The sequence below is a fragment of the Phasianus colchicus genome, chromosome 9 (genome assembly GCF_987193195.1).
Source record: "Phasianus colchicus chromosome 9, bPhaCol1.hap1.1, whole genome shotgun sequence".
Lineage (NCBI taxonomy): Eukaryota > Metazoa > Chordata > Aves > Galliformes > Phasianidae > Phasianus > Phasianus colchicus.
Window position 1 is genome coordinate 7788190 of NC_143444.1, and position 23074 is coordinate 7811263.

A 23074-nucleotide genomic window follows, 5' to 3' on the forward strand; every position below is an offset into this window, starting at 1 on the left:
TTCATCGTAATAGAGAAATCCATACAAGCAGGATTTGGGGGTTTATGGGCAAGATGGCAGAGCTTGTGTGTTGTGATGAGCTCTAGCTGCCCCCCTGAATGCGCTGCGTAAAGTGAGAGAAGACAGAAATTTGGGCTGGAGAATGGAGAAAAATAGAGGCTGGAAAGAGATGGAGAATGGAGAGGAAGAGGTGGGAGATGGAATATGTGGGGACACCAAAGGATTTATCTGCTTTGCACATCCTTACTAGTCTTACAGTTGTTGTCAAATACAGCTGGTTGGGAAAGCAGATTTTCTTAACCTTAATGTTGTTGCTCCACTGGCATTTAAATTGGAGATATGGATATCTGCAGCTCTTTTTCCCTATTCCTCCCCCCACTAGGGATGGATAGTTTCAAGGGTTGCAGTGGTGCGGGGGTGACGTTTTCCAGGATTGATTTGGATGTCCCACTGATGCCAGCAGCTGGCGGGGGAACATGGTGAGGAAATCGCAGGAAGGGGCAAGCAGGAGCAGAGCTGGTGCCATAGGGCTGCAACGGTGCAGCAGAACTGCTCTCGGTGTTTGGGCGTGCACAGACACAGATGGCTCAATTCCTACGTGGGTACGCGGTGCGGGCAGGTTGGGTGCGCGCATTGGTGCCGGCAGAGAGGTCCGATTGTGGTTGGGAGGAGTGCTCCCACGTGGCCATGCTGGTGGTGTGGGTGGCTGCGGTGCAGATTGGAGCATTGTGTGTGCACACGGGCGCCCGTGGTGCAGATGGCTCGGGCTGCTCGGTGAGTGGGAGGCCTGATGGACAGACGCATGCGGGTGCTGCAATGTGCCGGTGCCCAGAGCGCTGTGCGGATGCCACTTGCTGTGGGAACGACAGCCATACCTGAGCCATGTGCCCTGAGCATGGAACTGGGCTGTCCCTGTGTGTGGGGCTGTGATGTGGCCCTGGCATGGCAATGGGACTGTGTTGGGGGCTGTCGGTGCCCATGGAGAAAGCAGCTGCCCCATCCCTGGAAATGCCCAAGGCAGGGTTTGACGGGGCACTGGGCAACCTGATCTAGTGCTTGTTCTAGCAGTTGACAACCTTGCCTGCAGCATGGGTGATCTTCCTTTCCAAGCTGAACTACTGTATATTTCTGTGATGCACAGAACCTTGCAGACACGAGCTCTGCGTGCACCTGAGGGTGAGTTTGGTTGTGCGTTCTTACATGGATACGGCGTTTGCAAAAAGCAAAAAATGTAAATCAGTGTATGCATATTTGCATATATCAGCTGTGTGCCCCACACTGTGGTCTCACACATGGCTGCATTAACACATGGTGATGCTCTGAGCATCACAGGGCCAGCCCGACACATCACCTCCTCTGTAAAAATGCTGTGTGTTACTAGAAGTGAATAGCTTTTTCCGCTTGGAGTATCCAAGGACCAAGACTTTGAGGCAGCTTGTTTGGTCACATCTTCCTTTCTCCCCAGCCCAGCTCTGCAGCCCTAGCACAGGCACTGCAGCGTGTGTCCCTTTGGCGAGCAGTCCGTGTGTCCTGGTGGGATGTCCAAACGGGGCACACGTGTGTGGGCACATACAGAGCTTGTTGCTGGTGTGCAAGCACAGACAGGTAGCAGTTTGCTAGTAGCTCCTTGCTCCAGCATCCATGCACCCTCGGGCACCACTGTGCGCAGCCTGCTGTGATGGAGGAGGGCTGGTGGGGATTGAACGGGTTTGTTTTTCCTCCCCAGAAGAGACAGGCGCAGGAGACACCACATGTCGATGTGGGAGCCGCGCAGCAGCCACCTGTACGTGGGTCGCGTGTCGTCTATGGCTCCTGTGCTGTTGGGGGCAGCTCCTGCCCGTGTGTGGAGTGCTTGGGGTGCTCCCCTGCACCCGTGTCCCTGCGTGCGTTCGTGGCTCTGTGCATCTGTGTGTTGGTGTACCCGTGGGTGGGGTGTGTACAGCGTGTGCTCCGGGGGAGAGCGGTGTACGCGTGTGCACGTGTGTGTTTCTGTGTGCCTCGGTGTGTTGGGAAGGGGAACGTTTGTCCTCTGCAGGGTGTTTGTGTTTATGGAGGTGTCAGGGATCCTAGAAGGCAGAATACTGAGGAGCTCTGGCTATGCAGGAAGCCAACAGCTGCAGCCTCAAATCCTCTGTGCAGTCCTCCCATGGCATGTGTTAGCCCAGCTGTGCAGGCGGAGAGGGGTTCCTGTACCTGGTGATGCACTCCATCGCACACGTCTCAGCAGCAAGGGCCATCTCCCATAGAGAAAGGCTGCTCTTGGACCTGACATCTTATCCTTTTTTACTCCCCATCTTCATCCTATCAGCATTGCCACACAAGCACGGTCATCATTAGGGCAGTGTTGCTCCCAAAAGGAGCCTGGCTCCAAGGAGCTGGAGAAGCAAGGGCACTCCCAGTGCTGCAGCAATAGGACTTTGTCCCTGTTCCTTTGGAGAGACCTCACTGCAACCTTTCAGCGCTTAAAGAGAGATTATAAAAAAGGAATGGAGGCTCACTTTTTACATGGTGACAGTGATAGAATGAGAGGGAATGGCTTTAAACTAAAAGAGGGGAGATTTAGATGAGATGTTAGGAGGAAATTGTTCTCTCAGAGTGGGGAGGCACTGGCAGCGCTGCCCAGAGCTGTGGGTGCCCCATCCCTGCAGGTGCTATGGATGGATCTTGGGCAGCCTGAGCTGCTGGGTGGTGTCCCTTCCCTTGGCAGAGTGGGGTGGAACTAAATGGGCTTTGAGGTCCTTTCCGACCCAGACCATTCTATGATTCTATGATTGAAAATGATGTCGTCAGGCAAGCAAGACAGTTATGGTTGGTCACCACCTAGTTGGCATGGGACAGGTGTGGGTCCATTCCTCCTACATCCTGCAGTCTTTTGAAGGAGCGGGTGGTCAGGCTCAGCCAAATTGCCAGCCCCTGCCAGCACCAGAAGGATGCCCAAAGGCTGGGAACTAAGTCTTTGGGGCTGGGCGGGTGTTTGTGTCCCCAAACTCCGTGTCTGGTGACTTGTGTGCACCCCCATGTCTTGTCACGGGGGCTGTGGGTGCATGCAGCAGGGATGGGACAGGGTGACATGCCAGCACTGGTGGGGAACATTGGTGACATGATTATCCCTGCTGCAGGCGGGAGCGGCGCCGGAGGCACCACATGTCGGTGTGGGAGCAGCGCACCAGCCAGCTGCGCCGGCACATGCAGATGTCCAGCCAGGAGGGCATCAATAAGGATGAGCCACCTCTCATCAACCCACACGCCAGCATCTTCCGCCGCAAGAAACCAGGGGACGGCGTTGCCTTGGAGAAGTGCGATGAGGAGCAAGGTGGCAAGGGAGAGCGGCCGCCGGCTGAGGGTACCGAGCAGCCGGCCCCAGGGACCAACCCAGGCGGTGGGGAGGACAGGAGGAGCCCATCGCCCCGCTCCAGGAGGGACAAGGAGATGTGGCAACACAAAGCGTGCCACGGGAACTGCGAGCCGGGTGAGGAAGGGGCAGGAGGTGGCATTGAGGAGAGGGCGCGGATGAGGCAGAGCCAGCGGCGCAGCCGGCATCGGAAAGCCAGGATGGAGGGGAAGGAGCCGACTGGAGCCCTGGAGAGCCGTGCGGGCAGCCAGGAGATGGGACTGGAGGAGCCCTGCCCCGCAGAGGGGATGCAGGATGGGGAGCGGCGTGGGGATGCTGCCGCAGCACTGGACCTGATTCAGGGCGAGCTGGAGGCGAGCGGGGACCCCACCAGGTTGGTCGCTGGGGGACATTTTGCAATCCTTGTGACTCTTTGTATCATTGCCTTCCACTTATTTTCTCTCACTTTTTTGTCCCACAGGACCAATGGGGCTCCAACTGAGGAGGGAAGCATTCCAGCATCAGCCCCTGAGCCCCCTCGGGGGATGGAAGGCAGCCTGGGTGAGCAGGACTGCAGCAGCCCAGACACCAGTGAGCAGGCCCTGCTAGGGGGGGCGGCACTGGGGGCCAGCCGCACTGTCAGCCGCAGTGAGCCTGACCTGTCCTCCGTCACCGCCAACACCGAAAAGGCCACTGAGAGCACCACCATCATGATTGATGTCCAAGACTCCACTGTGGTACAGAGTGAGGACCCCTCTCTCTTTCCTGAGCACACGCAGGGGGGAGCGGAAGGCTGCTCACATGGCTTTCCCCATCCATATCCATGGGGTGGGTGGGGGTGTCCATCTCATCATCCCATGTTGTCCCTCCCAGTGTCCCCACAGCAGGGAGTGGGGCAGGTCTGGGGCAGAAGCTGCCCTTCACCCCACTTGGCTGCAGGCAAAGGTTCTCGTTTCTCTGCAGTTAGCAACAAGACCGATGGAGAAGCCAGCCCCTTGAAGGAGGCTGAGAGCAAAGAGGATGAGGAGGAGATGGAGAAGAAGAAGCGGAAGAAGGAGAAGAGCGAGACAGGCAAAGCGATGGTGCCACACAGCTCCATGTTCATCTTCAGCACCACAAACCCGTGAGATTTTCTTTTTTTTTGGCTTTTGTACAGCCCACCTCCACCATGTCCACTGCCCACATCCCTCAGTACCACATCTCCATGGCTCTGTAATACCTCCAGGGACAGTGGCCCCACCACCTCCCTGCGCAGACTGTGCCAATGCACGCCACTCTTTCTGAGAACTTTTTCCTAATACCCAACCTGCTCTCCCTTGGTGATGGCTCAGGCCTGAGAGCCTGGAACAATTCACGGCCTTTGCACGCGTGGGGTGGCTGTAACAGATGGGGACTATCTCGCCGTAGGGTGCGCAGAGCCTGCCACTACATTGTGAACCTGCGCTACTTCGAGATGTGCATCCTGCTGGTCATCGCCGCCAGCAGCATCGCCCTCGCAGCTGAGGATCCCGTCCTCACCAACTCCGACCGTAACAAAGTGATTGCAAATCCCCTTTCTGTATACCTCTAAAATGGGGCTTGTCTCGTGGCTGCTCCGGAGGAGCCTCGGTGAGCCCTTTTTCTGGCAAGCTGCTGCAGAGCACCCATGCCCTCTCTCTGCAGGTGCTGAGGTATTTTGACTATGTTTTCACTGGTGTGTTCACCTTCGAGATGGTTATCAAGGTAAGACAGCTGGCTGTGCTGATGGTGGTGAGTGGAGCAAGCGTCTTGCGTGGGAAATAGCTCAGGTTTTCCACCCTGGTCCTGAATTTGTTTGATAGAAATTTGAAAGCCTGGTTCTTAGCAGTAGGATGAGAGAACTCAGTACTGCTTACATCAGCATCCAGACCCCTTGAAACGCAATGCTTCTGGATCCCAACCTTCCCCCGGCTGGGTAGCTGGACAGCTTTAGCTCTGTGGCCGAGCTGCTGCCCTCCTGCCTGTTTTTATCCCCCCAGATGATCGATCAGGGATTGATCCTGCAGGATGGCTCCTACTTCCGAGACCTCTGGAACATCCTAGATTTCATCGTGGTGGTGGGAGCTCTGGTGGCCTTCGCCTTGGCGTGAGTGGCTGTTGGCCCTGTGGGCTCTGCTTGGCTGGGAGGAGGGAGGATGTGACCGTGCGTTATAGCTGCAAGACCACGATCTAGGGGGAAGTTCTCTGTGATTTTGTGCTGTGAGAATAGCTTCTTACCGCTGTGTGTGAAGCCCAACTGTATCTCTGATGGCCGAAAGCTGTGCAGCTTCAGGGACTTGTTAGATAGATGAGAACAAAGAGTGCCAGAGCTGGAGTTGTACACCTGCAATGCACTCCAGGGTGCACAAAACCAGCAGAAGCAGCACTCTGTGTGGTGGAGCTGCTCTCTGAATGCATCTGAGCTGGAAGTTGTGCTCTCCAGCTGGTGGCTTTCCCTCTACTCTGAGAGTGGACATCACCCCATAGCCCTTTGGGGACAGGGATGTGGTCAGCAGGGGTTGTGCCCACATCCTTTGCACTGTCAGCATTGTGCCTTTTCCCTGTCCCCAGCCTCTTGGGGGACAGAGAGATCCCCTTTGACATGGGGCCACTGAATTTTGAGGGGTCTTTTGCACACCCATGGAGGTTTGGGTTTCCCCCACAGGCATGGCAGGAGCTCTCTGAGCTGGTTTGTGGTGCCCTCTCACAGCCATCAGTGCCATCCCACAGTAAAAAACAATGCCCACGTGTCTGCCTGTAAAGCCTCATCTCCGGGTGATGTTGCTGTTTATCTGCTGCCCACTCAGTGCATGCACTTTCCAAGTGAGAGGCCGCCTATGCCTGCCTCTAGTCCGCAGCTCTCAGCTTGGAAAGCTAATACATCAACCCAAATGCAGTCTAAATAAAAAGCCTGACATACCACTGTAAATCTCCAAAGAGCTGTAATTAAATTAGCTGGAATAACCAGCACCATAACTAAAGACCCTGCTCGCTTTTGCCTCCCGTTGCACCCTCGGAAGAGGCATTAGCATGCAGCTCTGAGAGCTGTGGTAAGACCTGGCTTGTGGGTTTGCAATGGGAGGAAAGGTTGAGCGGTGCTCAGAGCACGGCCCTCTCTGTCTCACCTGGTGTGCAAGGGCAGAAGCACCCTGCAGAGCTGCCTCCTCCTCCTCTGTGCTTTTCCTTGCACCGCTGGACGCAAGCCATGCCTATGGGTGGACATGATGGATGTCCTCCTGCCTCAGGTCCCCAGCCTGGCTGTGCTGCTGGAGGCTGTCGCCATCCCACGCGATCCCATAATGCTTTCCTTACTTTCTTTCTCTCTCCTCTCTTTTCCGTTCTATTCACGCTGTTCGGTGGCGTGGGCTGGATTGCCAACAGGAATGCTTTGGGGTAACTATGCTGTCTGAGTGTCCACGGGGGGGCATGGGGGGTGGGCAGGTGTCTGTCTATCTGTCTGACATCTGTGCTGACCCTTAGCTGCGTTCCCAACACGGTTCCTGGGATCTGAGCTTGTTTGCTCAGTGTGTTAAAGGTGGAAGTGTGGGTCCTAGGGCTGTTAGTACAGTCACTTTCTAGAGTATTAATTAGTGGCTTTGTTTACATCTTTTAATGATTAAGCCCATTATGGGCTCCCTGTAGCATTAACCCTTGCAAAAGAGCTGTGTAGCTCAGGGTGTATGTTGTTGTAAAATGTTTCTTTGATGGTTTTTAAGCTATGCCACCTTCACCAGGATTGTTCTGCTCCACCTTGGGCTCCAGCCCACGGGCTTTGGTTAGAAAACCAGAAAAAAAACCAACATTGTGGGTGGGACTGATCACCACATTCAATAAATTAGAGTCACAGAGCTGGCCCTCACTGCAGAGCATGGCCCCACGTTCCCCTCCCCGTGCTGGGAGTATAACATCCAGCCCTGGAGCTGGAAGGTTATTGTCTCTCTGTTCCATCTTTGGGTGCCTGTGCCTCCCTCCCACGTGGCAGGACCAACAAGGGTCGGGATATCAAGACCATCAAGTCTCTCCGTGTGCTGCGGGTCTTGAGGCCCCTGAAAACCATCAAGAGGCTGCCAAAGCTCAAGGTAACTACTCTACATAGGCTTGACGTCTGCCTCCTCCAGCATTAGCATCAGTTTGCTCCCAAGCGATAAACAAGCCGTTTTCCAAGCATTTGCTGCATTTTAGGAGCCCTGTTTTCAAACACAGCTCCTTTCAGACTGCTGCACATCGGGGTGTGCAGAGTTATTCAAAGCAAGCCCAGCTGTGGGTAGATCCGAGCTGATTCCTCTGCTAGGGATACTGGGGCTGGTGTAGAACCAGGCAGCAGTAGAGTACATAGCCCTGGCTTTGGGAAAGCTCAGATCTCTATCCAAAGTTCATTATCTTTCCCACCAGAGCAGCTTGCAAACAACTCCGTTTTTGTGTGTTGTACTGTCCTCGTGTCACAGCAGAAGGGGATTTCCCAGCTGAATAGAGGGATTATTTGTGTAGTGGAGGTAGAATCATGCATTTCCCTGCTTGAGCCTATGGGTTATGGAGCCGGAAATGTCTAAGAGACCAAGGGAGCCCTGAGCCATCCTCACAAGGAGGTATTTGACTTATGGATAAAGCCCAGGATGGCACCCCAGATACACAGGTTTTCATCTCATTCTTTCCTCCTGGCCAGTGGTTGGACACTGGCTTACTTTAGTTCATTTCTGGACACGCTGTGCCACAAAGCAAGGGGCTGTGAGCACAGCCTCTGAGGCTTTGGAAACTGCTGCTATTGCAGGCAGGGGTATTCAGTCTGCCTCACTGTCTGGGATGATGCTGAAAAAGGAGTATTGACTAATTGGTCTTGAGCGCTAATTGCATCTTTGGGACAGTCCCTGTCTGCTGCTCTGGTTGCAGAAAGTATTGGAAGATATAAATATCCATCACTGCGGCTATGCTGGGTGTCATCTACCAGACATCCCTTTGCTTGGGACAGAAATAAGCTCTTTCCTCATTTCCCTACCAGGAGTGGGAAGCATCTTTCCACACAGTAGTGTTGAGGAGGGTCTGGTTCTGCCCTGTTGTTCCCCATGGTGAGCTATGTCCTCTCCTGCAGGCTGTCTTCGACTGCGTTGTGACGTCCCTCAAGAACGTTTTCAACATCCTCATTGTCTACAAGCTCTTCATGTTCATCTTTGCTGTCATTGCTGTCCAGCTATTCAAGGGGAAGTTTTTCTACTGCACTGACAGCTCTAAGGACACAGAGAAGGACTGCATGTATGTGCCCCGTGGGTCCAGTGCTGCTGACAGCTCTGGGAAAGGCAGGGTGCTGGGCAGTGTTGCCTTTGGGTTCCCAGTACAGCCCTTGGTCATGACTTGCTCTTGGATGTAGTTTCTGGGGATGGACAGCTTGGGCTGAGTCCTATCCCATTGCTTTGTATCAGCAATGATGTAGAGCCCAGTATTTTCTTCCTGCTCTTTCTTTTCTCCTCTCTCCATGTCTCTGCTCCCCCTATCTGTCATTGAGCCTCTCCCCATTTCTTCAGCCCCACAGGAGCAGAGGTGTCCCCCCCCCCAGCACACACTCTGCCCCAGGTATAGAACAACCTTCCTGTAGCTTGACACTAGCAAAGCTACTGCTCTCTTCCAACCTTGCAGAGGGAACTACGTGGACCATGAGAAGAACAAGATGGAGGTGAAGTGCCGGGAGTGGAAACGACATGAGTTTCACTATGACAATATAATCTGGGCGTTGCTCACCTTGTTCACAGTCTCCACTGGCGAGGGTTGGCCACAGTGAGTATTTGCTCCATCCTCTTCCCTTGGATAGGTTGGGCATGACCCCATTGCCTTAGTTGGGTTAATAACTGGCTATATCCCAGCTGGATGGAGAGAGAAACTGCACAGTGGGAAGGAGAGGAAGGCTGAGAAATTAGGTCAGGACAAAAGAGCTTTATTCCCTAGATGAGACTGGGGACGTGGCTGTGGTTAACTTCTTCATCCGAAATTGAGTGATGGATTATCCCTGCTCCCTCATGGAGGTACATTCATTTTAGGTCAGTTTTAGAAATGACTATAGGGCTAGTGCTCTCTCCGTGCTCGTGAGAGACTGGGAAACCTTTTTCTCTGTGTGAAGCACTGGAAAATCCATTTTCCATCAGGGACATGGGCAAAGCACTGTGAAACAAGCTGAAGCCGCTTGGAAGGGTTGTCCTTGTAAAGCTGGTTAAAGCAGTTTTATCTTACTGAGTGTGGATGGATGGAGATGGACATGGAAGGGAGGTCCCATGAGAAGTGCTGGGTGGTGGCAGTCCCGATCCTGATGGACATACTTCCCGTTGCTTTCCTCCACCTGTCTGCCCACAGGGTGCTGCAGCATTCGGTGGATGTGACGGAGGAGGACCGTGGGCCCAGCCGCAGTAACCGCATGGAGATGTCCATTTTTTACGTCGTCTATTTTGTGGTCTTCCCTTTCTTCTTCGTCAACATTTTTGTGGCTCTCATCATCATCACATTCCAAGAGCAAGGAGACAAAATGATGGAGGAGTGCAGTCTGGAGAAGAATGAGGTACAGTCTGGGGAGGAAGAAGGATGTTTCTATGGGATTGCTACATGGAGTTCAGGAGCCTGGAGCTCCCCAGATGTTAAGAAGTCTGGCCACTGTTCTCTATGTTACCATCAGCCAGGTAACTTTTTTTTCTTCCAGAGGGCCTGTATTGACTTTGCCATCAGTGCCAAGCCTCTCACACGCTACATGCCCCAGAACCGGCACACCTTCCAGTACCGGGTCTGGCACTTTGTGGTCTCCCCATCCTTTGAGTATACCATCATGGCCATGATTGCTTTGAACACTGTGGTGCTGATGATGAAGGTGAGCAGGTCAGGGTGGGCTTGGTTAGTGTGGCGAGGAGTAGAAGCATCAGTTGGGATGGGACCAGAGGGTATTTGGGTTATTTCTGTGAAATGCTTCCTCCTCAGAAGCAGGGCCTGCTGTCCTGGGAGAGGGGTGGAGAGGAGAAGAAAGGGAATAAGGAGGTGTTAGATTAGATATTAGGCAGAAATTTTTTACTCAGAGGGTGGTGAGGTGCTGGAACAGTTTGCCCACAGGGGTTGTGGGTGCCCTCTCTCTGGAGGCATTCAAGGACAGGTTGGATGGGGTCCTGGGTAGACAGGTCTGGTGTCTGCTAACCCTGCCTATGGCAGGAGGGTTGGAACTAGATGATCTTTAAGATCCCCTCCAACCTAAGCCATTCTATGATTCTATGAGGTGATCTTGAGGCATCGGGGGCAAGGATCATGGCCATCACAGGTCCTCCCAGGGACAGACATCAGCCAAGGGCAATGTCTCTCTGTCTCCATTAGTACTACTCTGCTCCATACACCTATGAGCTGGCCCTGAAGTACCTGAACATCGCTTTCACCATGGTGTTCTCTTTGGAGTGTGTCCTTAAGATCATTGCTTTTGGCTTTCTGGTAAGTATCTGATCCCATTCTCAGCAAAGGTGTTAATTTAGACTTTGGCAGCACATTTCAGCTCTCTGATTTACAGAGGGAAGGTGTTAATAATGTGAGATCGATGCTATCTATTCTGGGTCTCATCCTGAGAGCTGCTTGGAAGCTGGTGGTTGGAATTGCTCCTTTGGATCTAGTCTGGAAGGTCGAGAGAGACCTTCTGAGCTTCCCAAGCCAGCTGCCAGCACTGCTGTTGGACATGGAGTGTGTGTCCATACGGATCAGTCCAACTTGCAAAGCTCAGCACCCTGGACTATGGTCAGGCTGGGCTTCCTGGTGCCAGGCCAGCCTGGAGGGGTCTATGTGTGTCCCAGCACCATCGAGACTGGCTGTCCCAGCCTCAACCCCTCTCCTTCTTCCCACAGAATTATTTCCGGGACACCTGGAATATCTTTGACTTCATCACCGTCATTGGCAGCATCACAGAGATCATCCTGACAGACACCAAGGTGACTGGGCAGATTGGGTGCCACATGCCCCTGTTGTGGGGGCCGAGGTGCTGCTGCCTCCTCCCTGACCCTCACCTCTCTTTCCTCTCAGCTGGTAAACACCAGCAGCTTCAACATGAGTTTCCTGAAGCTCTTCCGGGCGGCTCGGCTCATCAAGCTGCTGCGCCAGGGTTACACCATCCGCATCCTGCTGTGGACATTTGTGCAGTCCTTCAAGGTGAGGACTACACACACTGGGCTCCTCTCGGGCCTCGGTGTTGGCATGCTGCTCCTTGGCTCGTAGGAGAGGTGGATGGGCCTGGAGAGGTGTGTGCCTCCAGAGCTGAAGCTGTGTAAGGAGATGATTCGTGCTTCTCTTGCAGGCTCTCCCCTATGTCTGCCTCCTAATCGCGATGCTTTTCTTCATCTATGCCATCATTGGGATGCAGGTGAGCACAGACAGCTCAGCATGCTTCCTTGGGCACAGACAAGCTGGAGAGGCACATCCTCAGCGTTACAACCCTGCACAGCAGCCAGTCTGTCACTGCTTCACCGCTCTGGGCGCCCAGGAACGTCCCAAGGGCAGCAGAGCTTGCTTAGGAGCCACATCACTGCGTGCGCTGAGCTCCCTGCTTCCTCCCTGCTTGTACCCAATGGGGGATGCGGGGACTCAGCTGGGCAGCCTGTGCCGCAGCCGCTTCCCAGTCACTCCCTCTTCATTCCACAGGTTTTCAAAATCATACCCAATCCCTGTCTCCCTGGTAGGAAGGATGCGGTGAGCATCGCTTCCCATCCCAACAGATGCATCGCCACACGGTCCCCTGCAGCCCATCCTTGCATACAGTGGTGGCCACACTGGTCGGGATCTTGAGCTCAGGGACCTGCAGCCCTTAGCAAAGTGGGGGTCTGCATAGCACAGGGAGACGTGGGCTTCCCAGGCTCCAGCACAGGCACGTGAGCACTGCTCTCACTCCAACACGTGCTCGCGGCACTGGCTCGGCAGCACGGTGACTAACACCCGTGCTGAGGATCTCACAAAGCATCTCTATTAGCACTCAGGATCTTCAGCTGCCCGATGAGCAAGCCTCTGTGATAACAAAAGCAATCTCCTGCTGCTCGCTGTTAGGGAGGGGAGTGAAGCAGAATTTCAGAGCAGGTAGCGCATCGCTCGCTGCTTGGCAGCACTGCTGTGTGGTCTCATCCTTCCCCAAGAGTTGCTGGGTTGGTTTTGGCCTCTCCATCCCACACATCTCAGCAACGGCTCCAGGTGTTCTCCATGCTAAGCAATTGCCATCTGACTCAGCCCCCTCCCTGCCGTGTGGTAGTATTGGATTTATTATTATTATTTTTTTTTAACATCATTGTGAACAAATCCCCAAGCAGTAAAGTCTGTGGGCGTTATTTGAGCAAAATAGCTGGAGGCAGAAAATATTCCACAATTACGCATTCCAAAAAACCCGTACAGGGGAAGAAATACTCTTGCAGTTAGAGTATTTTTAGGCTCAGGAAAAGTGGAATAAATATTTAACAGTAATAACAGCACATTTTTCCAATTTAAGGCACTTTGTGAACGTTCACCGCATCCTATCGTGGCCTTGGCGGTGGGTTGTTGGTAGGATGTTGTCTGGATTTGGGGCTTTGTCACCCCTCGTGGCCCTGGAGACTTTCTGGTCTGGGGCAGAACTGGGTGTTGCCTGAACCCATTTTCCCCCCCATAGGTTTTTGGCAACATCAAACTAGATGAGGAAAGCCACATTAACCGGCACAACAACTTCCGCAGCTTCCTGGGCTCCCTCATGCTTCTCTTCAGGTAAGCAGCTACAGGTTGGGGGTTCAGGGCTCTACATCCTTCCCTACTGCATCCTTCCCTGCTGCTGAGCATGGCTGTGTTGGTGCAGGAGTGCCACTGGTGAGGCATGGCAGGAGATCATGCTCTCCTGCCTGGAGGGCAAAGGCTGCGAGCCAGACACGACGGCGACATCCGGGCAGAATGAGAACGAGCGCTGTGGCACCGACCTGGCCTACGTCTATTTTGTCTCCTTCATCTTCTTCTGCTCGTTCCTGGTGAGTTCCTCTACCTGGACATGGGGTCACCCTGGATGCCTTCATCCCACCTTCCCTGGGGTGCAGCCCCGCAGCCACCCAGCACCTTCCCTAAGGCTTTGGGGTTAGCACGTAGAGCGCGCTGTGCCCTGCATCCCATTACAACCAAGATAGCCTCAATCCTGGTGCACCTGCTCCTCCAAAACAGCACCTGCTGTATGTCTCAATTCCTTCTTTAATTCCGTCTTCCCACGACTTCCTTTTCTGCTCCCTTTCCCCCACTTCCCTTTCTCTCTGCCTTTCTCCTTTTCACTTAGATGCTCAACCTGTTTGTGGCAGTCATCATGGACAATTTTGAGTACCTGACACGAGATTCCTCCATCCTGGGACCTCACCATCTAGATGAATTTGTCCGGATCTGGGCAGAGTATGACAGAGCAGCGTGGTATGTAGCCAGCTCCTACTCTCCCAAGCAACCTCTCCAGTCTAGTTTTAAGTAGGTGTCTCTGCTTTCTGCTGTTGGAATGGGATGCCTGGGATGTCACGGCAGGACTGCTCTCATTCACAGACATTACAAGGGCAGCAGCTGGTTCTTACAGTGCCTGGTGGCACAGGCACCTTAGGGTCTATCCTGAAGATGCTCACAGTGTTTACCCATGGTGTTTACCATGGTTCCTGCTGTCCCTCTCCTCCTCCACCATGCCACAGGCAGGCATCCTTCCTGGTCTCTGCCCAAGTCGGGCTCCAGAGCCTGGTCCCCAGCACCCACAGCTCCCATCAAGGTGGAGTGGAGGGTGGCTTGTCCCCAACCTGAGGAGATGCTGAGTGTCTGCTGGGGTCCTGCTAGGTCACCAGGGAGTTGTGTAGGCTGGGGACAGGCTCGCTCTTATGCACCCACCCTTCAGGAGATGGATGCACTTTGTTTCCTACACTTATAGCTTTGCTGATGAGGACCCCAGTGAGCAAGGCTCCTGTTTGTAGGCAGCACCCTGTTCTCGGCAATGGGATGAGCCACACTGGTTGGTCAGGCTTTTGCTTTGATGCAGCTCTATGCTGCTCCTCCCATGATGATTGGAGCATCTCAAGAGCTGTGTGCAGCCCTCAGCAGAGCAGAGAACACTATGAAGGTGTCTTGTGTGGCCCCTTCCTCCCGCAGCCTAGGGACACCCTTTTTGGAGCCACATCCCAACACTGTGCCTGGGTGCTCTTAACTCAGGACCCTTGGCCGATGCACATGCTCCTTAGAGGAAGCATCACCTCTTCTGCTAATCTGCCTCTTGAGAAATCTGGAGGTTTTATAAGCCTAATATCACCTCCTGGCACAGTTTCCTGCACCATTTGTCTCCAGCCCGGTTCAGTTCAGAGCTGGCCAGATTCCTCCCATATGGCCTCCCACCAGTGCCCAGTGCTGTTGCATGGGCAGGTGAGTTGGCTTGTGAGCAGGTAGCTGTGCCTTTGGGAAAGGTGAGCATGGGTGAGCAGATATCCAGAGGAGTTGGTGTGGGGTTCCTCGCCTATGGATATGGGAAAGAATTTCTTCACGCCAGCCACTCTCACCCCCATGTCAGTGTTTGGGTTCCAAGGGCAGTTGCTGCAAAAGCCCTTCTCTGATTTCTGAGCAAAGCATGCTCTTTGTCATGATATGTAGCTGGTGGGTAGGGGCTGTGAGCAGATGGTGGTGTTGGGCCCACTGGGGCAGCCCTGCCCCTCATTGTGGGGTGAAGAACAGGTGAGTACATCCCAGTGGGTCCCACCACCTGCGTGGGGCACAGCTCTGCACCCTGACACTGGGAACGTTTCAGGAAGGGTCTTAGGGGAGACTGTACAAGTCTTACACTAGGGAGGCTCAGGGACTGGTTTTGCCCACATGGTTGGCTTAGCTCTGGCCAGCGATGGAGATGGGACAAGAGAAGTTGAAGGAGAAACCTGAGGCAAAGGCACAGGGTAGGGTGGTAATGCTGCTCTTTGCCTCCCTGTATGGTTTCCCTCCAAGCTTGTCCAAGGATGCCCAGGAGGCTGCAGCACGCTGCACCTCAGCACATCCACCCCACAGTCCTGCTTCCCAAAGGGCTCTGAGCTGGAGAGGGGTGAAGAGCTCAGCATCCCTGCGCTCTGTCCTGCCAGCTCCCCACCCCGACTGCTTCCTTATTGCAGCAGTGATGGAGGGATATGGGCTGTATCCTGCCACTGCTACTGCTGGGTCTGGGTTTGGGAGAGAAGGGTGTGTGTGTGTGGGAGGGTTTGCTTCTAATAATGTGTACCCTTGGCAGAGCGTGGTCTGGTGATCAGAGCACAGGAACAGACCACCAGAGACCTAGGTGTCAGTGCCAGAGCCACTGGCCATCAGCTGGTCACATTATCTCTCCCTGTCTCATGTTCCCCAGATACTGGAGATGCAATTGACTCAGCTGCCAACCACTCTGGAAGGACCAGAGGGTTCTGATGTGGGAGATGCAGCTCCACCAGAAGGGCTTATGGTTGCTAGAACCCAACCAATATCTCCCTTCTAGAACCCCAGCCCTCTCCCATCAACTATAGATAGCCAGGGGCACAATAAGGATGGGTGATGGGGTGGTGCCCACTGCTTACACCATATTTCTCCAGGGTCAGTGTGGGTCAGGGTGAGGAGGTGCGAGCTGACTCACGATGGAGAGGGCAGCAGCTGGAGCTCACCACTCCCCCTCTCTGGGTCTGACAGAGCCAGAAGGAGAAGAGCCATGCACCCTGGGGGTCTTACCCCACAGCTGGTCCTAGCCCCCTGGTGAAGCTCTCCACCCTTTCAGTGTCCTATTAACCCACCTGTGCTTCCTTTGCAGCGGCAGGATCTCGTATAAGGATATGTACAAATTAGTACGGGTGATCTCGCCTCCTCTGGGCCTAGGAGAGAACTGCCCCTACAGGGTGGCGTGCAAGGTTTGCCTCCCAGTCCTCCGCCACAACCTGGCCACGGGACGCACCATCCACCCCTCCTTCCCCCCGCTCTGCCACCACCGCGCCTCCTGAGGGAACCCTCACGTTGCTTTCCTTTGAGTTTAAAGAGGTCCATGGCCTCCCAGAGCCAGCAGCTGTCCCCTCCGGGGGGGCCCAGAGCCTCCCGGGGTGGGTTTTGACAAATTGTGCCAATCCCCCCTGCCCCATCAGCTCAGAGCCTCAGCTCGGTGGACACGTGCCACCGTCCCCCACTTGGCTCCTCCAGGTAGCATCCGTGGGAGCAGGGCTTTTTCTCTCCCCTGCTGGGGGATCAGGTGTGGTTTACTGCTGGGGATGGAGAGATGGCTGAAGGCAGAAGGGTGTCAGGGGCTCAGTTGCTTTGGAGAGGGAGGACTGGGAGACCAGAGTGACCCCACTCCCTGTAGGACACCTGGGAACACGGTGCTGAGCCTGACACACCGTGCTCTAAGCGTGACGTTCAGAAGTCACAGTTCAGATCTCAGTGATCAGGGGAGCTCTTCTCTTGCTCATCTTCCCCTTTGTTTGCCGGAGCTGCCAGAAGAAGGTGGCATCAGGCATCTTCTAGGGCCAGGCTGGCTCTGTGGTGGCCACCCCAGCCAGGGACAGCAGCCACCTGTGCTCATTCCTGGTTCCTGGAGCTCAGCCATCCTCCTGCTTGAGGCAGCTTTTCAGCTGTAAGCCCAAAGGAGCGATCTGACTTCCTTGTGCACCTGTGCACCTTCTTTTAGATTGATTCTTAGAATGGCAACTGAGCATATCCCCACACCACTGCCTTCTCCAAAGTGCCACAACAGCCATGTCTGTGTCTGTGGCAGAAGAGGATGAACCACAGCACTCTGTCTTCCCTCTTCATCCCTCGCAGCATCTGATGTGTGCTCCCCAGTCTTTATCCTGCAAGGGAAGAGATTCCTCTGCATCCTCTCTGCTGTGTTTCCTCCAGCATCCCCGAAGTGGGTTTGTCACCCTCTGCAGCTGCCCATAGGGATGATGCACACATCTGGAAGGTTAAAACCAGGAGCAAAGCAGAGGAAGCCAGACAAGCCTCGGGCACTCAGTCAGCTCGTTTATGAAGAGGTGGTTGAGGGTTTTCTTGCAAGAATCTCGGACAGCTCATCCCTTCAAGGAGACAGTCCACGGTCTTTGCACACTTCTCTGTTGCATTCCTGGCAAAATACTTTGGTCCTGCAAAAAAAAAAAGGCGCCTGCAGGATGAAATTCTGGCCTTTCTCCGTTCTGCTCTCCTAAGCCAGAGCACCTGGTGCTTGCAGGGGTACCTGTGATGACTCCTCATAGGAGGGAGATTTGCAGCTGTCTGGGCTTTCTGCTGGCTCTGTGGGATGCACAGAGCAGTGGAGGTGGTGAGTAGATATCCTGCTGGCCTTCTCTTCATTGTGCACCATCGTCTCCTCCCTGGGTACGGGGCATTTCAAGGACATGAGAGATTTCCTGGGATTCCTCCCAGCCTGGGATGGTTCCAAGAAGACAACTGGTGAAGAAAGAAAGTCCACATGGTCATTGTGTTTTGCCACCATGGTCCAGATCACCAAATGTCAACCATCTTGCAGCTTGGGGAGTCTGCCTGACACATCACAGAAGGTTCACCTTCCTGGAGGCGTCAGGAGCCATCATTTTCAAAGTGATGTATGAGAGCAAGACTGCAGCCTTTCATCACCAGGCAATTTAACAACAAATACTTGCAGAAACATGGCAAGGAAGTTTATGGAGTGGGAGACAGGATGCTATGAATGTGGTGGTCCGGCAACTTCAGGATGCTGTGTAGGGGTGCAGCATGGTATGGTAGGGAAGCTTATCTGCTGGGCCATCTGCAGGTGGGCTCACAAGATGCAAAAAGCCTGCCCATGGAAATCCAGCAAGCTCTGTCCTTGTGCTGGGGAGAGCACCTTGTAATTGCACCTCACTGGGAATGCACCCTGACAGTCAGCTCTGCTCCCTGGGGCTCTCACTGCCTTTCTTCATCCCCTTCTACTTCTGGCAGCCCATGCTGGAAACAGCTCTGGGAGCCATCCTGTCCAGATGGACAGCATTTTACATGCTTGGGCTTCATGGGGATGTGCTTCTGGGCACAGCTGTGCTGAGCAAGATGATATAAGATCTCTGCTCTGAGCAGATGCAATGTATGCAGTCTGTATGTAAGAGCAGCACAGTTCTTGTGCAATATCTGCTGGCTTTTGATGCAAACTCTTGCTTTCATGGAAATCCATTCCTCTCAGTACAAAAGGTGAAGTCTGACATATGCTGGGAGTGCTAAAATCCACTCTGCCAGGAAGGACGGGTTCAAGGTCACTGTCTTGCTCCCTTGTTGCACAAAGCTTTGAGCATGTGAATTCTGAAGTCAGCATCTCACCCTCAGACACCTCAAAGCAGTGTACAACCAGCTCTGCCATGGCGCTGCTTATGGACTCCTGGATCTGGGTATTTTCTCTTGCCCATCCCATCCCTGCATTATTATCATCCTCTCTCCAGGCCTTTTAGATACGTCCGTTCCGCAAAGGGACAGCTTGTCCCACCAGCAGCCCACTGCAAGTGATCATATCAGAAACATCAGAACTAACCTAGCGAGGACCTCTTTGGCCTGGGGCTGCTTCCACAGCGGCTGATGCCCCTGAGAAGAGGAGATACCTCCTCTCTTTTCCTCTCACCAGTGGGATTGGGAAACAGCCAGCATCCCAGTGGCATCCTTCTCTCTCCAGCCACCTGTCTGAGCTGGGTTCCTCTCCATCCTCCTCCTGTCCTTGCTGTGATGACCCCCATGCTACTATTGCCCTTCTCCCTCAGCCACCCCCCAGTGGAGCAGATCGACAGCTTGGCATGAGGGGAAGAAGAGGTGGTCAAGCCCAGCATATCTGGGAAATGCATGTAGGCATCCTCCTGGGTGTGCAGAGCCCGGCACAGGGCGTTTCTGGTGACAGTGACCCTAGGCTGGCCCTGGTAAAGAGGAGAAGCGAGAAGTGGGGCCCGTCCTAGCTGCCCCCCATGGGAAACCCAAATGAACCCCAATGTTGGAAGGCCCAAACAGCTGCCTCTGCTGAGACTCTTTAAACTCCAACCTGGTGGAACTTGCAGCCGCATGCGGGAGAGAGCCAGGGCGGGAGCATGGCATGCACAACTTTTTCCTCCTGATTTTATTTTTTCAGCCGATTCAGCATGCCTTTTGCACTGGTGCATGGTGGGAAAGCGGTCCATCCGCAGAGCCAGACGGAAGCAACTGGGCATCTTCCTTTGACAAGTGACCCTGGCCCACTGCCTTCTATGCAAGACGCTGCCTCCCAATTGCATAGACCTTATGAGATGGGGATACACAGCCTTCCGGCTATGGGTTAGGTGGCCACACAAAGCAACCCCCAGGCCCAAGGGAGGGAAGAACACGACGCAGGCCACTGTGCGCGTTGAGTCGCCGTGGTGCAAACCACCCGACCTCCAATAACCCATGGCTCGAGTGCCGTGTATCTGATTTATACCACTCGCACACAGCCCTGGAACCTTGTGGGACGAGGCGGGGGCTCCTGGAGGGCCGTAGGGACGGGGGTGAGGCAGGAGGAGGACTCCCGGGCTGCTGGCGAGGTGGGCGCTTGAGGCCAGCAGCAGAGCGGGGTGAGTCGCTTTTCTGCCAGCATTCCTGGGTCTGTGTGAGCAGTGCTATAAATCCACATCAGGACAGTCTCTCGTGTATGATTTGCCTTGATTAATGGGTTTCCTGTTCTTTTCCTGTTTGTCCGTTTGTTTTTTCTCTCCTGTTTTCCTGTACTATTTTGTTCGTACGTTTTTTCTGCTCTCTGGGAATGCCTCCTCTCTCTCTGCATCTCCCTCCCTCCCCTTCCCCCTCCATGAGCAGTGGCCGAATCCATTACACTGAGATGTATGAAATGCTGACTCTTATGTCACCACCGCTAGGCCTCGGCAAGAGATGTCCTTCCAAAGTGGCCTATAAGGTAGATCAACCCTTCCTTCTATGGGGGCTTAGGGCCGAGCAGGAGCTGGTGGGCGGTGGGGCTGGGGGACCTGGGGTTTGCTGGAGGCTTCCAACCCATGGTGTGCCCAAAAGGGTGCTGGCCACACTGGCAGGTCTCTGCTCCCCTTGTCACTTGCAAACTTGGAGAGCTCTGGGGTGGAAGACTCCTGAGGAAGGGCAAGGAAAGGGGGCAGTGGTAGGGCAAGTGTGGAGGTGGGAGGGCTGGAGACAAGGTGAGGAGCGGGTCCATAGCACTCTCAGGAGGGTGGCATGTCTCTAAGACCTCTAGCCCAGGAGTTTGACCCCTAAGCTTGCAGCCACCCTTGTCCCAGCCAACTAAACCCCGCAGAGATGGGAAGCAGGTGGGCAGCAAGGATGCATCCTGCAGGAGCATCTCTGCAGCACATTGGCTTGAGACATCCCAGGGACATCTCATGTTATAAGGATACCTAGGTGCCTCCAATAGGCAGCTGTACAGGATGCCCAGAGAGCCCTGAAGGATGTGGGTTGGGAACAGCTAGGATGAGAGATGGAGCAATGTGCTGCCCAGACTGGAGAGAGCTGGGCCTTCCCTTGGTAGCTGGTTGCTGTCCTTTCAGCAACACTGGCAAAGGGGCTAGCAATAAGAGGGGGGGGTGTTTGTGTGCTTGCAAGCACTGCAGCGCTTGTGTGTATGCTTTCACATGCATACACCCACCATAGGATTGAAGGCAGGGAGAGGACATGAGAAGCTGGAGGCAAAGGGACTGGGCAGGGAAGGGATGAGCCCAGGAGTTCACAAAGCAAAATATACTCTCTGGAAAGTGGATCTGGTCACTTTGGTTTGCACCCCGCCTGCCCAGGGTGGGGAAGGAGCATGGCGTGTCTAACCTGCCTTGGTTGCCCTCCTCTCTTTCCTTCTGCACTTTTTTCTCCCCCTCCTTCCCTTCCCCACCCTTGGATAATTCGGACCCTGTGCATGTGCTGGCAAACTTCATCTCTGAAAGACGCAAAAAGGGGCGCCAGGATGTAGCATGCTAGAGGAATCGAGCCGATCTGAAGTCCCTGAAGGTTAGGGACCCTCCTCTCCCCTGCCCCAGGTGGGAAGGGTTGAGAGCTGGAAAGCCAAACCACCCAGGAACGGAGACTTGAGCCCCCTCTCCCCCTCCCCAGCACCTGCCATTCCCCTGACGGATCAGGCATCCACAAAGTGCTGGGAGGTGGCCCATTGTCATGGCTTTTTTGGGGAGGGGGCCCAGGGGCCGTTCCTGGGGTGCAGGAGGAGCCCTGGAAGGCAGTGAGCCGGTGTCCTGGGGTGGAAGGAGCCGGGGGGGGTGGCGGGAGTGATCCTTGCCCTTCTTTTTTGGCTGTGCTGTTTTGACACTCTTTGTTGCTTTTTATTTTATTTTATTTTGATTTATTTATTTTTTTCCTTTTATTTAACATTTAATTTCTTTTCCTCCAGCCTGGTCGATGTGTTTTTCGATATTGTTTTCCGTCCGCTGTTTTCTTCTCTCTCTTGCGCAGAGATTGGTGCTGATGAACATGCCCGTGGCTGAGGACATGACGGTCCATTTCACCTCCACCCTGATGGCGCTGATACGCACCGCCCTGGACATCAAAATTGCCAAAGGTAATGGCTCTGGGGTTGGGGATGGGCAGAGCAGGAAGGTTTTGGAGCAGTCCTGTTGGCATCGTAGCCGAACTAGGGGTTGAGTCTGGCGTGTGGATGGAAGCGACTGATCCAAGCAAGCAAATTTCTGCCGCTCGTAAGGAGCAGAATTGCATTTATGTAGCCAGTTTTCCTCTAGAAGCTGCTCCTAGAGCAAAACCTGCTTGACATCCACCGTCAAGCTTCCCTTCCTCCTGAAGTAGAAAGACAAACCAAGGAGGGAGATACATCACGTGTGCCTGGCTCCAAAGACTGAGGAGCAGAAATCTATCTCGCAGCGAGCACAACATGTTCAGAGCTGAAAAAACAGGGTGTTTTTTTTTTGTTGTTGTGTTGCTGGAAACACTCTGATTCATCAGATCAAAAGCTTTCTGCAGAAACATGCCACTTTCAAATTGTCCCCTGGGAAGAGTTCAGAAAGCCCAACCCAGGCAAGATCAGCAGGAGCCCGGCGCTGCCTGCATCATGAAACATCAGGTTTGAGCCCTGTCTGGATAAAGCAGAGATTTGAAGCTGGCCAAATTCCCTTGCCCAGAGGCACCCAAGCCTCTGTTTGGGTGTGTTAATGGCTTACTTTGAGCCTGGTTCTTCCACAGCTCAGCAGATCCCTTCACTGCTGGCCAAAGAGCTCTGCTCTACTACAAGGACTTCAGCCAAGCAGAGCTGCTCTTCCACCAGCACATGATCTGCTCCCCAGCAAAAAGAAAGTGGGGCAGCAGCAGGTGTGTGTGGGCTGGAGTAGGATTGGAGCGGCAGAGACGGACCCAAGGAGAGCTCGAAGATGGCAGCTTTGAGTGGGAGGGCAGGGGATGGGAGATGGTGGCACATATGGAGGGAATGGTGGGAAGGTTTCCCTGCAAGAGCAGGAGAGCAGGCTGCATGACGGAACGTGGCTCTCCCAGCCCCGAGAGCTGGGCGCTGCTCATCTCTGGGAGTGAACCTCACTGAAGTGGTGCCTTTGGATGGGTGCCAGGCCTTGATGTACACGGGCTGCTTTTTTCCTTGCTGTTCAAGGTGGTGCAGATTGGCAGCAGTTAGACTCTGAGCTTCAAAAGGAGATCCTGACCATTTGGCCTCACCTGTCCCAGAAGATGCTCGACCTGTTGGTACCCATGCCAAAAAGTGAGTCTCTGTATGGACCATGACCACTGCCACATTTTCAGTGCACCTCCAGCAGCGTCTTCCTGTTGGGAGATGGGGACCAGTCAGACACAACCCTG

The 23074-nt window shown here is 54.1% G+C and overlaps 1 protein-coding gene across 9 annotated transcripts in view; it reads left to right on the forward strand.

The window, feature by feature from the left end:
* The window catches only part of CACNA1E (calcium voltage-gated channel subunit alpha1 E), an 82974-nt gene that overhangs the window by 53628 nt on the left and 6272 nt on the right, over nucleotides 1-23074 (forward strand). For 4 of the 9 annotated variants that reach the window (XM_090146021.1, XM_090146025.1, XM_090146022.1 and 1 more), the window contains 23 exons: nucleotides 1727-1783; nucleotides 3120-3725; nucleotides 3813-4075; nucleotides 4295-4454; nucleotides 4739-4868; nucleotides 4994-5053; nucleotides 5329-5435; nucleotides 6710-6721; nucleotides 7311-7407; nucleotides 8415-8575; nucleotides 8957-9094; nucleotides 9665-9866; nucleotides 10005-10169; nucleotides 10661-10771; nucleotides 11176-11259; nucleotides 11351-11476; nucleotides 11622-11687; nucleotides 12957-13048; nucleotides 13137-13302; nucleotides 13599-13726; nucleotides 20087-20183; nucleotides 21710-21815; nucleotides 22869-22976. In XM_090146021.1, coding sequence (XP_090002147.1) covers nucleotides 1727-1783; nucleotides 3120-3725; nucleotides 3813-4075; nucleotides 4295-4454; nucleotides 4739-4868; nucleotides 4994-5053; nucleotides 5329-5435; nucleotides 6710-6721; nucleotides 7311-7407; nucleotides 8415-8575; nucleotides 8957-9094; nucleotides 9665-9866; nucleotides 10005-10169; nucleotides 10661-10771; nucleotides 11176-11259; nucleotides 11351-11476; nucleotides 11622-11687; nucleotides 12957-13048; nucleotides 13137-13302; nucleotides 13599-13726; nucleotides 20087-20183; nucleotides 21710-21815; nucleotides 22869-22976 — 3242 coding nt within the window. Of the gene's footprint in view, nucleotides 1-1726; nucleotides 1784-3119; nucleotides 3726-3812; nucleotides 4076-4294; nucleotides 4455-4738; nucleotides 4869-4993; nucleotides 5054-5328; nucleotides 5436-6709; nucleotides 6722-7310; nucleotides 7408-8414; nucleotides 8576-8956; nucleotides 9095-9664; nucleotides 9867-10004; nucleotides 10170-10660; nucleotides 10772-11175; nucleotides 11260-11350; nucleotides 11477-11621; nucleotides 11688-12956; nucleotides 13049-13136; nucleotides 13303-13598; nucleotides 13727-16097; nucleotides 16195-20086; nucleotides 20184-21709; nucleotides 21816-22868; nucleotides 22977-23074 lie in introns of all 9 variants that reach the window. The other 5 variants (XM_090146024.1, XM_090146028.1, XM_090146027.1 and 2 more) reach the window with 4 other exon arrangements.